General features: G+C 36.9%; 1 protein-coding gene across 2 annotated transcripts in view; it reads right to left on the bottom strand.

The window, feature by feature from the left end:
- Positions 1-666: 666 nt before the first annotated feature.
- Positions 667-12,312, bottom strand: part of KCNK1 (potassium two pore domain channel subfamily K member 1) — a 64,703-nt gene continuing 53,057 nt past the window's right edge. Inside the window, exons 2-4 of one of the 2 annotated variants that reach the window (XM_072647509.1) lie at positions 9,693-10,088; positions 6,233-6,494; positions 667-2,771 (exon numbers count right to left, since the gene is read on the bottom strand). In XM_072647509.1, the coding sequence (XP_072503610.1) occupies positions 6,235-6,494; positions 9,693-10,088 (656 nt within the window). In that variant the 3' untranslated portion in view covers positions 667-2,771; positions 6,233-6,234. Of the gene's footprint in view, positions 2,772-2,839; positions 6,495-9,692; positions 10,089-12,312 lie in introns of those variants that run through there. The other variant, XM_072647508.1, reaches the window with a different exon arrangement.

Here is a 12,312-nt window from a genome sequence, read left to right as displayed (position 1 = left end):
GCACTCCTGCCTCCCACTTCAATCAACATAGCACAATGGGCCAAGACAAGGCTGGTGTAAGGAAAGAGCTTTTTTTGGCAGGATTGGTGGAGTCTGGTTATAATATCTTAACATTGCAAATTGATGTTGGTTGGGGCAATATTTAGCAGGCCATATCTATATCTGGAAAGTCACAGAATCATCTAGGGGGGATGTGAATGGATATGCACTGTGAGAAGGCAAGTTTGTTACTGTAGCTTTAAGCTAAAATATCTTGGCTGTGGATAACCAATTTTACACACCCATCTATTTACTAGAAAGGTAATGATTCACAGTTATATTTATTTATAGTCATGTCAGAACACTTATTTTGAGTCACTGCTTCTTATAAATCTCCTTAACATTTCTGTTTCCAAGCAAGTTCAAGGTTTCAGGTAAGTGGGATAGCTCAGATTGGATTTTTCAAACTTGTTCTATAGAAATATATTAGGTGTGTAACTTAACGCCAGCTAGCTGACTGATCCTTAACCCCATCCCCTTTTGTATCTCCCACTCCAACACTGTAGGGCATCATTTCATCATCACTGTAGCTTTCATATTTAGCTTTTGTCAATAGAACTGATTTGCTGTCATTGAGATTTGGGACACATAGCTCTACCATGTGATGCTCAAACACTGAGGCAAATATAAGGAGCGATGTAAGAATAATTTTATTATATTGCACCTTATATAATAAAGTACTTTACAATCAGATCAACAATTATTCCACACAATATCCATATAAAATAGCTCTCACACCTATCGTCTTCTTTGATGCAGCTAATGGAATTAGGAGATTTATTAGAGACTTGATAGAAGTTCCACCAATGATGAGGCAGGGATGCAAACCAAGAGTTTCCTGACTCTCCCTTATTTTATGTTTATTGTCCTGGGTTATTTGATCTTTTAGGGGGTGGGGGAGTCATTTTCCAATAATTCATCATTTAAAATATATATGCTTAATGATCTCATCAGAGTTATGACCTTGGCCTACATTCTATATGCATCAATAAAGCGAAACTAAGCTAGACATTTCTCTCTTACTTGTTCCAATATCATCTCAAAGGGGGCACCACAGTAGGATGTTTTTTTTCTTTTTGTCCTAATGACTTGGTAATTCTCTCAGTTATTCTTTTTTTGTTTAGTCACAGAAACATGGTAGGCAGATATTTTAAACAGCCTGAATAATTTGCTCAGCTTCTCAAATTCTGGAGGAAAAAGCTGCATAAATCTATTGCACAGCAGAATTAATTAATGCGCACCATTCTAAAAGTCTACTATGGGCTGTTATTTTCCTTACCAATCCGGTTTATCCTGGTTTAGAATGACCAAGAAGACCAAGGATTTACGCAGTGCACTCAGAAGCAACTGCAGTGACCTTTAAAGTCGACCATGGTCACTGCTGAATTTGTAATAATAATAGGCATGGTTCCAGTTTTAAGGTCACAGTGTTCTAAATTGTGATGCATCACACAATGTACCTGTTCTAAATTGTAATGCATCACACAATGTACCTGGTTAGTAACAATGGCAAAGGGGGATGTTAGATTTTATAATGCAGGTAGGCACATCAATGAGGGGTATCCCAAGCAAATTTAAGTACTTAAACCAAAAGTGCTTTGACATCATCTCTTTAAGGGAAGGTCAGTAATGAAATAGCATAAAAATTACAGATAAAATGTGGTGATGTCTTGGACCATAGAAACTTTCTGGTTAAGTTCTAAATTTCTGGTGCCCAAGGGATTTGCTAGGCTTTTAGTGCCTAACAAGTTTTAAAAATGTACTGATATCATGGTAAAAGCACTACCCATGTCATGTGATTTTTACAGAATTAGTGAGATAGAAATGACCTCAAGAGATCCTCTAATTCATTCAACTGTGTATAATTCATTCCAGTTTATTTATTAAATTATTATTAAGCATAGCATCATCTTCAAGGACAAAGGATAGCATATTAAGACTGAAACAATTTACTTATCTGGTATCATTTGAGAACCAACTGTTCCATATAATTGGATTCACCAGATAATTTTTCCCAAACTCCCCCTCAATCTTAAGAATTTTGTATTAAAAACCATTCTTTAAAATGTGTTACATATTTGTTTTATTAAATTGAATTTAAACTTTCCTTGATGACTAAGGGCCATCACTATGAACATTAATGCTGTTTTACACTCTAAAATAGTGATGGATACCTTCAACAATTGATGAATGAAGAATTGTTTAGACACACACTAAATGATCCTTAGACCTATAATATGAATTTCTATGTTCTTGTGTCTGTTATTTTTTAAATAATTTTTCTGTCTTTTTTTGCTCTCAGCAGACACTTCTTGCCTCTAGTGCTCTCTCCTTTCTTTTAATCTGCTCCAAGTAGAGGAATCAGATAACCAAACTTGTTAGACACATGCCTAGGCTAAGTACAAATAGGATATAACCGAGTGACCAAGGGACCTTCCTCATATGAGTAAAGAACATAAAATTCATGCATGGACTTTGTGACATTTATTTTGGTCATTCAGAGTTTTGTTTTATTTGCTTCCTTCTGGGTTCTTGGCTGAGTTTCCGAGAGCTGAGGTTGCCAGATAAAAAGAAAAGTACTATTGTACAAGCCATTGAAGAAATAAGTAATGAACACCAAAATAACCTTTGCTCTCAAGTATACAATTTCATGCTTTCCTCCTCAAATGACAGAGGTGTATGGGTGTCCAATTTTGATAAAATAAAAGTCCTTGGGAAATATGAACAAATCTCTGCAAGAGAAAACAAAATATATTACATAGTGGTTTAGTTTCACTAAATATACAGTAGGCATCTAAGGTCAGTGGCAAAGCTTTTATTATCTCAGTTTTTTAAATGCAACCAAAAGAAGGTTTTTTTTGTTTTTTTGTGTTGTTTTTTTTTTTTTTTTTTACTAAATTCACAAAGGGATGATATGTTGAGCAGATAAATACATTTCCTAAAGTGAAGTCCAAAGTGATTATTTCACTTATTTCACCTGAAGGTGGACATCAACCAAATCTCTTCTTAGCATGAATGCTCTACAGAAAAGAGTGAATCACAACACAAATTGAATATACCACACAATCAGGAAATAATGTTGACAGAATTCTGAATTATGAGCGATGAGCTACTACTGGCTCCTTAATGTTAATTAATATAAGTGTTTTGGGTAATCTGGATGACCATCGGGGCAAAAAATGATGATTTACATTTGCTGGTTTTCCCTTTACCTTAGGGTCTGAAGGTTCAAAATATACTTGGTATGGTCTTACTCGTTTTCACAAAAGGCACATGAGGGTGGTATGTGGAAGGATAGCCATGTTTGTTTTAGAGCAAAGAATATAATACTCCTTACCTTAGTTGTCCATCCAAAATAACCCTCTACTGAGCCTACTGAGTCACATCATCCTCAGGACAACTAATCAATCCTTCCTCTGATTACCATCTCCTCAGAGGATTTGTCTGAAAACATTCCAGGGTACACTTCTTACAGAGATCTCCATACCTATACTCAAAAGGACATTATTTTTTCATTCCCAGAACATTTTCCATAAGATCTTTGTCTTTTCTCCTGAGAGGTCTATCAGTTATACTACGCCAATCATCTCCCCAAACCATTTTTCCCCATTGTTCTCCCTTCTTTTCCTAAAGACAACAATCTCTGCAATTCTCTCAGTGAAAATGCCTTGTGATGCAAAAAAAAATCTTGGAGAAAAATATTCATCTTTTGTTCTGAACACACTATCTAGAATGCCCTTCTTAAGAATCTATACCATCATCCAGACCACAAAATGTTTTACACTTTTGTATCCCTAAGGAAGGGCACCAAAAGGCAATCAGTGGGCACAATTCCAAGCTTTCATCCTTTAGGATCATATCAAAGCCTATAATCTAGTTCCATTCCTGACTGTATTTTCCTGCATCCTACTCCATGCCTCCACTTATATAAAGAGAATTACAATTTTATTGATGACTGATGCAAGTGACTGATTGCAGAAGAAACCCTTCCTTTAAATTCTCATCTGAAAAAAGCAGTATTTTCTTGTTTTTTCTCCTTACTTTCCACATATGTAAAGAAAGAAATCACATCATAATTCTGAGAGAATTAATGAATGTATCAAGAATATATAGGACATGAAGTACTTTGTTAATGCCACTTTGATCCATAGTAACATTTGCAAGTTCTTTTCCTCCTTCTCCTCCTTCTCTTTCATCATATTTATAAATCCCTTTCTCCCTTGTACTAAAGCCAGACAGCTGTGGCTAACAAAAGCCTTTTGCTGCATCTAATAAAATGTCAGCATACCACCCAAGTGTCACTTATCATTACTTTGATTTACACTCTCCATCAGCACCAGTCTTCATTTTGTGCCAATCAACGACAGACTGTCAACTATTCCATCCCCTTCATATCCAAAATGTGTTTCTTCACTCTCTCAATTTGTCACTTAGCCAATAACTTCCCTTGCATGGGGTTGTTTCTCCTCTGCAAAGGCAAGGTGAATGTGTAACGAAACACCAGGAAATATAATAAGCCTATGGGGGCAATAGGATTAGGTTTCAAGGAGATCTGACAAAAGTCTTTTAAACTTTGAACAAAAAATTCTGCTGATGAAACTAGTTCACCAAGATAGGAATTGGCCACTGGAATTTTACTACAGACTCAAACAAACACTTGGAATGGATTCTATTTCTATTTGACAAAAACATGATTTTCTTGAGTAACAAAAGTGCAATGGAAACCAGAAGACTACATTTTCAAAGACTGACATGAAAGTGATGATATGAGAAGTAGGTTGGCTTATTGTTGCACATAATGTAACAGGATGTGTATGTGTATATTTTAAATATAGGTTAGCCCTTTCATAAATAGGCCAAATTGTAGCAAATTGGCTTGAAGTGAATCACCTAAAGTGCTAATTTTTTCTAACAGTCAAGTCCGTGATCATTCTAATATCAGCATCCCTAAGTAATGTAACATATAAAAAAGATAAGAAATGTGTACCCTGTCACTGAGCAATAGTTAGCCCTCATGGTACTGTTAATTTTTCCTATTTGAAATTTTTAGTATTTTCCTCTAGGCATCATTGAAAACTGTTCGTTTTATGGTTTCTACAACAGGAGTGAAGAGAGCCCATGGAGACACTGTTAAAGTTTTCCCTGCCATAAAAGACACTAAGTGTAGCCACAGGCCATACACTTTTGTTTATTCCACCTTATGAATTTTAGACACTTAACTGAATTAGTTTAACCAGACCTTTGTTTCATGTTTTCTCGGTTGAAAGTTCTGTGCTTTTTAAAAAATTGAATGGCTGCAAATCACAGAAAAACCTTACAAAACTATCTTTAGCAATCTTGACTTCTATACAAATGACATTCTTCATTTCTTGTTCACAAAAAAGAAACTTTTACAAAAGTTTCAGACATTTCACAAAATACCACTGCAAGAGACAAGTATTTCTTGCAATTCCAGAGTCTCTCTAGTCAGTTCTAAACATAATACTATTTCATTCACTTATCAAATGCAGCAATTCTGAGTTACTTCTTATATAAAGAGAGAAAACAAAATCTATCTACAGTTCTGGTCTATGAAGTTCACTGAATTCTAGGGACCTACCACATATATATACATTTATATATACACAGGATATAAACATATTTATACTTTCTATGTACACGCGTATTAGTTAAACATTCATTATAAATAGTAGGTCTTAACTTAGGTTCTACAAAAATAATCACTTTGTGGGGAGGGGGGCACATGCAAACAGTACACAGGAGCGTAATTATAAAACACATTGCTAAGCCTCTCTCTTAAATAGAAAGTTTTGCTATGCAGCTGCTAATGATTCAAAGACAAACCAAAAATTTCTCAATTCAAAGTATAAAACTTGCTTCTCACCAAGCATTGTTAACCTCTCCATGGGGGTCATTGTTTCTGGCATTTTTCACCTATCTGCAAAGCCCAGTCTTGTTTGTCACAGAACTTACAGGTAGAGGTTATCTCTCCTCAGATACTACATTTTCCAACTGAGCCCAGGCTTGCTATTTTGGTTGTTTGTATTTGAGACCTCAAATAATGGCTATCTGTTTAAGTGGCATCATCATCTTGGCTTTTACATTTCCATAAGAATGAAAAAAATGCTTTTTTTTCTATTTCTGACTTGCAGGGACATTACCGTGTTAGGACAATGGGAGTGAGGGACCCTACTTTTAATTGTTAGCTGAGCCATCCGAGTAAGTGGCTGCATGAGCTGTCACAAAGGGCTCATTCTGCTTCTGATCCTCTTTTAGACCTGCCGCTTGGTCTGTGATGGAAGAGAAGGAGAGCTGGTCGTGTGCCATGATGTGCACCTGATCTTCGTCCTTATCCTTCTTTACGTAGAACATTTTTCTAAACTTTTTGAGCTCGTGGAGTTCACAGAAGGTTTCCAGAACCACCAGCATGGCAATGAGACCCAACAACAGGTAACCTAGAAGAGAAACACAGAGTCTCTAAGGCTATCCTCTGCAGTGCTGAAACGTACCCCTGCCTCCTTCCTCACAAACCCCAAGTCACAAACTCAGGGCTGGAGGAATTAAACACATTGACAACATTTTCATTATTAGAAAAGAAGTTTCGTTATAAAGTTCTGACAAAACTCAATTCTGGGAAATCAGAAAGACTAAGCTTGAACCTTTAAGTTCAAATTTTAGGAGAGGTGAGAGAATATGCTTCCCTGTCCTCCTTGCAGAGATGGATGACTGTGTACAGAACACTGTATACATGATCAGGACCACTTGGGGTGTTGGTTAGTTTTGCTGGAATACTTTATTTTTTATTTTCTGTTACAAGGGATGATTTTCCAGGTAGGAGAGAGGAGGAAGCATATTTTCAAAAATAAAGTCAATATTAAAACAAAAGATAACAATAAAAATTAAAATTTTCTTTCAAATTTCAAGTACCATTTTGAAAGGTAAAAAAATGTGTGCTCAGCTACAGCTTCTCATTTTTATTAGTATCGGCTTACCTGATTGCTATTTCCAAAGAAGCATATTTACTGGATTATATGTATCTGATAGAATATAAGTTCCTTGAGGGAAAGGGCTATTTTTCATTTTTCTGTGTAACCCCAGCTCTTAGCAAAGTACCTGGGATATATAACTACTTAAGAAAGGTATTATTGATATAAGAATTATCCACAAGAGACCAAGATAGGGCTCTTCATTCCTGATTTATAAAGAGAAACATTTCAAAAGAAATTTAAAGAAGTACATTAAAGCTCTGTAATCCTTCACATAGCTGTTTTAAGAGAACTGGAATGTTCTTATAGGATGTTAAATCCTTGATCCATATTTTCCCTATGGAACAGATGTTTCATAATAAAAATACAGTTTAAGCCAAAGGAAAATTTCTTCAAGAGTTATGCTAGAAATGAAGTAGGCCTCTCTGTGGCTATTTATATTTCCACATAATCTACCAGCAGGCCTAAATATTTTCATGATTTCATGGTAATACTTTTGGCACATCACAGTTCAATTTGGCAAAAGAATGATTAACCCTGCTCATTATATTTAAACTATAAGGAAAAGACATCCTCTAAATGAGCACAGTCATGCTCCAAAAAGGGGGGAGAGAGGTTGGAGGGATAAGGGAAAGACATAATCTTCAAAGATTAAAATAAAAATTCCTTTTTAAGAAAAGAAAATTCATTACTAAAGTCATAAGAATCAGAAGGAAATAAAAATCCTATGACCCCTCTTTCCCCTTTACTCTCTTTTAGAATTCTAAGACTTGAAAATTATTTTCAGACAAGCCCTGTGGTATCCTTGTGGTATCCCTGTGTATCTATTCTTGTGTATCTTTGTAGTATCCTTGAAATAAATAGGCATTTGACACTAAGAGAATGGGAATGTTGCATTTGCCTTTATTAAATAATTTTCCCCCTAAAGACTTGAACAGACACAGAGAATTTCATGATTTCCTCTTCTGGTGACATGCTTTGGCTGTCTCACCCAAAATCCTAGCTCTCTGCAAGAACTGTATGAGGGCTCCTTTCAGAAATAGAAGTGATGTGCACATGCCATCACAGAGCACATAGCATCTGTTGGGCTGTGTCTATACAAAATGCTATTTAGACACATCTATACCCAGCTACATACAGTACAGTTGAGTGCCAACACGTGTCTCTCCCCCCTTTACTTTTCCCTTTCTAATTCACCCTCCACCGGCAAACAAGTGCCAACCCCAAGGATGATAAAATATGTTCCTGTCTTTAACCTGTTTTATGACCTTAAAGCATAATATTTCTATTGAGTGTTGAAATGTAATTCCAAATCTAAACAATTATAATATTTACCTAATGTTTATAGAGGACCTACTATGTGCCAGACACCATGCTAAGCACTTTATAAGTATCTCACCTGAGATATCCTGACAACAACCTTGAAAGGTAAGAGCTATTATTATCTCTATTTTACAATTGAGGAAAGGAGGTTAATTACCCAGGGTCACACTGCTAATAAGTGTCTGAGGTCAAGTCTGAACTCAAGTTTTCCTGGCTCCAGGACTGGAACTCTATCCACTGTGTCATCTAGATGCCTCATTTTCCATTCCACTATTTAATAGAAAAATGAGGCTATCTGGATGGAATGAGTTAAAGGAGAAAAATCTCCCAATTTAAAAAAAAAAGAGAAAGTTGACACCTGTGACTGACTGAAGCTGTTTTAAATTTTTGATCATTGAAATTTCAGCTCCCTCGAGGCTATACTTTGTCAGGGACTTTCTGTGTATCCTTTCAGTCTTTAGGAGTTTCTATATCAGCAAAGCATGTGTAATGATACTTACCTGTTCTCTTATTCAGAAAGAGCTGATCTCTGAATAAATCAGACATACCTGTGAGGGAGGGTATCCTGGGTATATGAAAGTACACGACCAGCATCTATAGGCTCTAGTACAAGGTTTATGAATTTAAAAATTTAAAATTAAAATGTAAGAATTTAAAACTATGGTATTTCAATGAGCTATTCAATGAGTTAAATCAGCTATTTTTGCTCTACTGTTTAGATATAATGGAAGGGTACCCTATTTGGTACTGGGATAACTATAAGTCTATTTTTAATGCCTTAGAACACATCTGTCAGCATATATGTATCAGGCAGGACACACGGCAGGCCTTGGAGTCAGAAAGACTTGAGTTTAAATCCTGACCCTGTTACTCATTGTCTGTGTGACCTTGGGCAAGTTACCTACTTTCTCTGAGACTCAGTTTTCTATCTGGACTAGATATCTTTCTTTCCAGGTCTAGTCTATGATCCTGCTGTGACACATACTGACTTTGAACTTGACAACTTCTCAGTGCTCCATTAGTGAAGAACTAATACAAAATATTAATATTATCAGGACTCTAAGAATGGTAAAAGGAGTTTTAATTTTCAGTAAGGATGACAATTTATTTTGGCTTAGTGAACTTGCCAGAGATGGTGGAAAAATGGAATAATGGTGGAAAGGAGTAGAAAGGTAGGTACTGGTCAACTCTGAAAATGATCGAACCTTTGAAAAGTGGCCTACCACCAATAGATGGGGTAGCCTTAGGGTACAAGGACAAAGAGGAGAAGGAATGGAGTCAGGATCAGGAAACATTTGTGTTACACACCTTCTGCTTGCTTTTATAAATGTCCGAGATACTTACACGTGATGCCTATCTTATACAGCTCCCTGAATTTCTGGTTGTAGCCTTCTCCAGGAACATAATCCCCCAGGCCAATGGTGCTTAAGGAAATGAAGCAAAAATAAAAGGATTCCAAGAAATTCCAGTCATCTTCCAAGATGGAAAACACCGCTGCCGGGATGAAGAAGAAGCAGGACACAGTCACGAACCCAAGCAGGACAGCATGAATGATGGCAACCACTTGTTTGGAGAATCCCCAGCGTATGTGGAAGTAGAGCACGGGCCTCCTGGTGACGTGAACGGTGATACGCTGGACCACCGCTGTCAGGAACAGGAGGGTAAAGGGGATGCCAATGACAGAATAGATGATGCAGAAGGCTTTACCTCCATCTGATAAAGGTACTGTGTGTCCATAACCTGGATGAACAAAAATGAAACTAAGATGAGAAACCTAAGAAAGTACATAAAACATACTGAGGACATAGATGAGATCACCCTGTAGGAAGGTTAAAAATCAAGTTACTGGGGACCTGAAGATGCAAAGCCAAAATTTAAAAAGGATTTCTTAGGCTCTGGCAAGTTCACTCCTTCCTATGTAGACCTACCACTTGCTTCAGCCTCTTTAGAGATAATTTGGTTTTGAAATCAAAGGTAGTTTGAGATGAAGGTTCTGTTTGTTCCAACAGATATGTTCATTCATTAACATTTAATGCTAACAGGTCTCCTGATTTGGCAAGAAAATCCACTTTGGGACAGGTTACCTGGGCTGTCTGATCTGGTAGAGAGACTTGCTCCCAACAGGGAAGGTCATAGCAATCTGTCAGAGCAGCACAGGAGGTTTTCTCCACCAGGGTTGACTTGCACATTCACTTCACTCCTAAAATAGCTTTTATAGAGTGCCTTAGGCACTTTGTATTCATTACCTCATCTGAACCTTATAAAATCCTGTGAAGTTGGTACAAATAATACTCTCATTTTGTACACCAGCAAACTATGGCACAAAAATGATTAAGTGATTCTCCAAAAATTAGAAAACTAGTGAAAGTTGGAGGCAAGAGGCTAATCTAGCTCTCTCCTAATACCAACGCCAATATTTTTTCCACGATACCAGGTTGCCTAATTCCAGGTGATATCTACCATGTTACCTAATTACAGGGGATATCCACAGTTCTCCAAATCTCCAGTTATCCTGACACATATCTGGCCACTGGACTCAGACGGCTCCAGAGGAGAAAGTGAGGCTGGTGTCTTTGTGCAGTTCTCCCTCACTTAAATCCAATTCACTTGCATGTCGTGGCATCACCTCTCTGATGTCATGGTCCTCTTCAAGAATGAAGGACAAAATAGGAGCAACAGTTCCCCAAAGTTAAACCATTCATTCAATATCCCAATATTCAGCAAATGAAGGTAAGCAATACTTAGCAAGTCATTGATACATGTTTGAAAGACACAGAGCACTTTACATGCACTTTCTCGATGAAAACTCTTTGTGGTAGTCAGTGTAAGTACAACCCACATACTTCAAAAGGTCCATAACTTCATTAATTTGGGTGGTATTCCCTCCACTGATTCAGATGACTGCCCCCAAAAATATTACCTGATAATTAAACCAAAATTCTTTCTATTGATAAGCCCTTCCAAACTTAGCTAGGCTGGTCCCTGGATGTCAAGTCCACCCCTGTCATACCAAGCTTTTTAGCCCTGACTAGGGTGACATTCCACTGGAAATACTTTCAAGAACCCAGAATCACATCCACACCATTATGAGACAAGAGAGAAAAGCTTTAGTGAAGGAATGTAAATATCATCATCTTGTGTTCAAATCCTGCCTCAGAATGTAGCTATGAGACCCTGGGCAAAAGCTCTTCAACTATGTCTCAGTTTCCTAATCTGTAAAAAGTAGATAATTAATAACACTTGCCTCCCAGGGTTGTTGTGAGCTTCATATGAGATACTGTACCTTCTACTACTGTACCCTCCTGGATATTTAATCATCTTGGTTCTAGAATTCTTACCCTGGGGACCATGCCATCCTAATAGGAGACATGTCCCACTGCCAGGCAGGCATCATATTTCACCCCTTTCAGATGACCTACCATCTAATTTATATACAGCTAGCTTATGTTAGTAGTTATCTATTTATTCTGTGAATACAATGCCAGCTACTTAAGGACAAATCTGTTTTTGCCTTTACTATAGTCCTGGAACTTAGCAAATGGCCTAGCATCTAGTAAGTACTTTAAAAATGCTTATTGATTGACTGACTGATCCCAACCATTTATTTTCTTGCCTTCTACTGTGAGATAGATAGGACAAATATAATTTTTTTTTCCAATTTTCACTGAAGGAAATTGAGGCTCAGGGAAATTAAATGAAGTGACCAAGGTTTTACAGCTACTAAGATGTTGTGCTGGGATTTGAACCTATGCCTTCTGATTCCCAGTCCAGGGCACTTTCTACTATTGCATGCTGCCTTCATTCTTTAAGCTTGTTTTGTGATCTCAAATACCAGGACATTAGGATTAGTCTCTTTTTTTTAACCAAAGCTTTTTCCACTAACATCTGTTACTATTCAAATAAACTGAAGTCAAATTTCAAAAAATAATCAGCTTATAAGTACATACTTCTATTTCTTTACTAT

Source organism: Notamacropus eugenii, chromosome 2 (genome assembly GCF_028372415.1).
Source record: "Notamacropus eugenii isolate mMacEug1 chromosome 2, mMacEug1.pri_v2, whole genome shotgun sequence".
In the NCBI taxonomy this organism is placed as follows: domain Eukaryota; kingdom Metazoa; phylum Chordata; class Mammalia; order Diprotodontia; family Macropodidae; genus Notamacropus; species Notamacropus eugenii.
The sequence above is the reverse complement of the archived record's forward strand: the minus strand, read 5'-3'. Positions and strand labels throughout refer to the sequence as shown.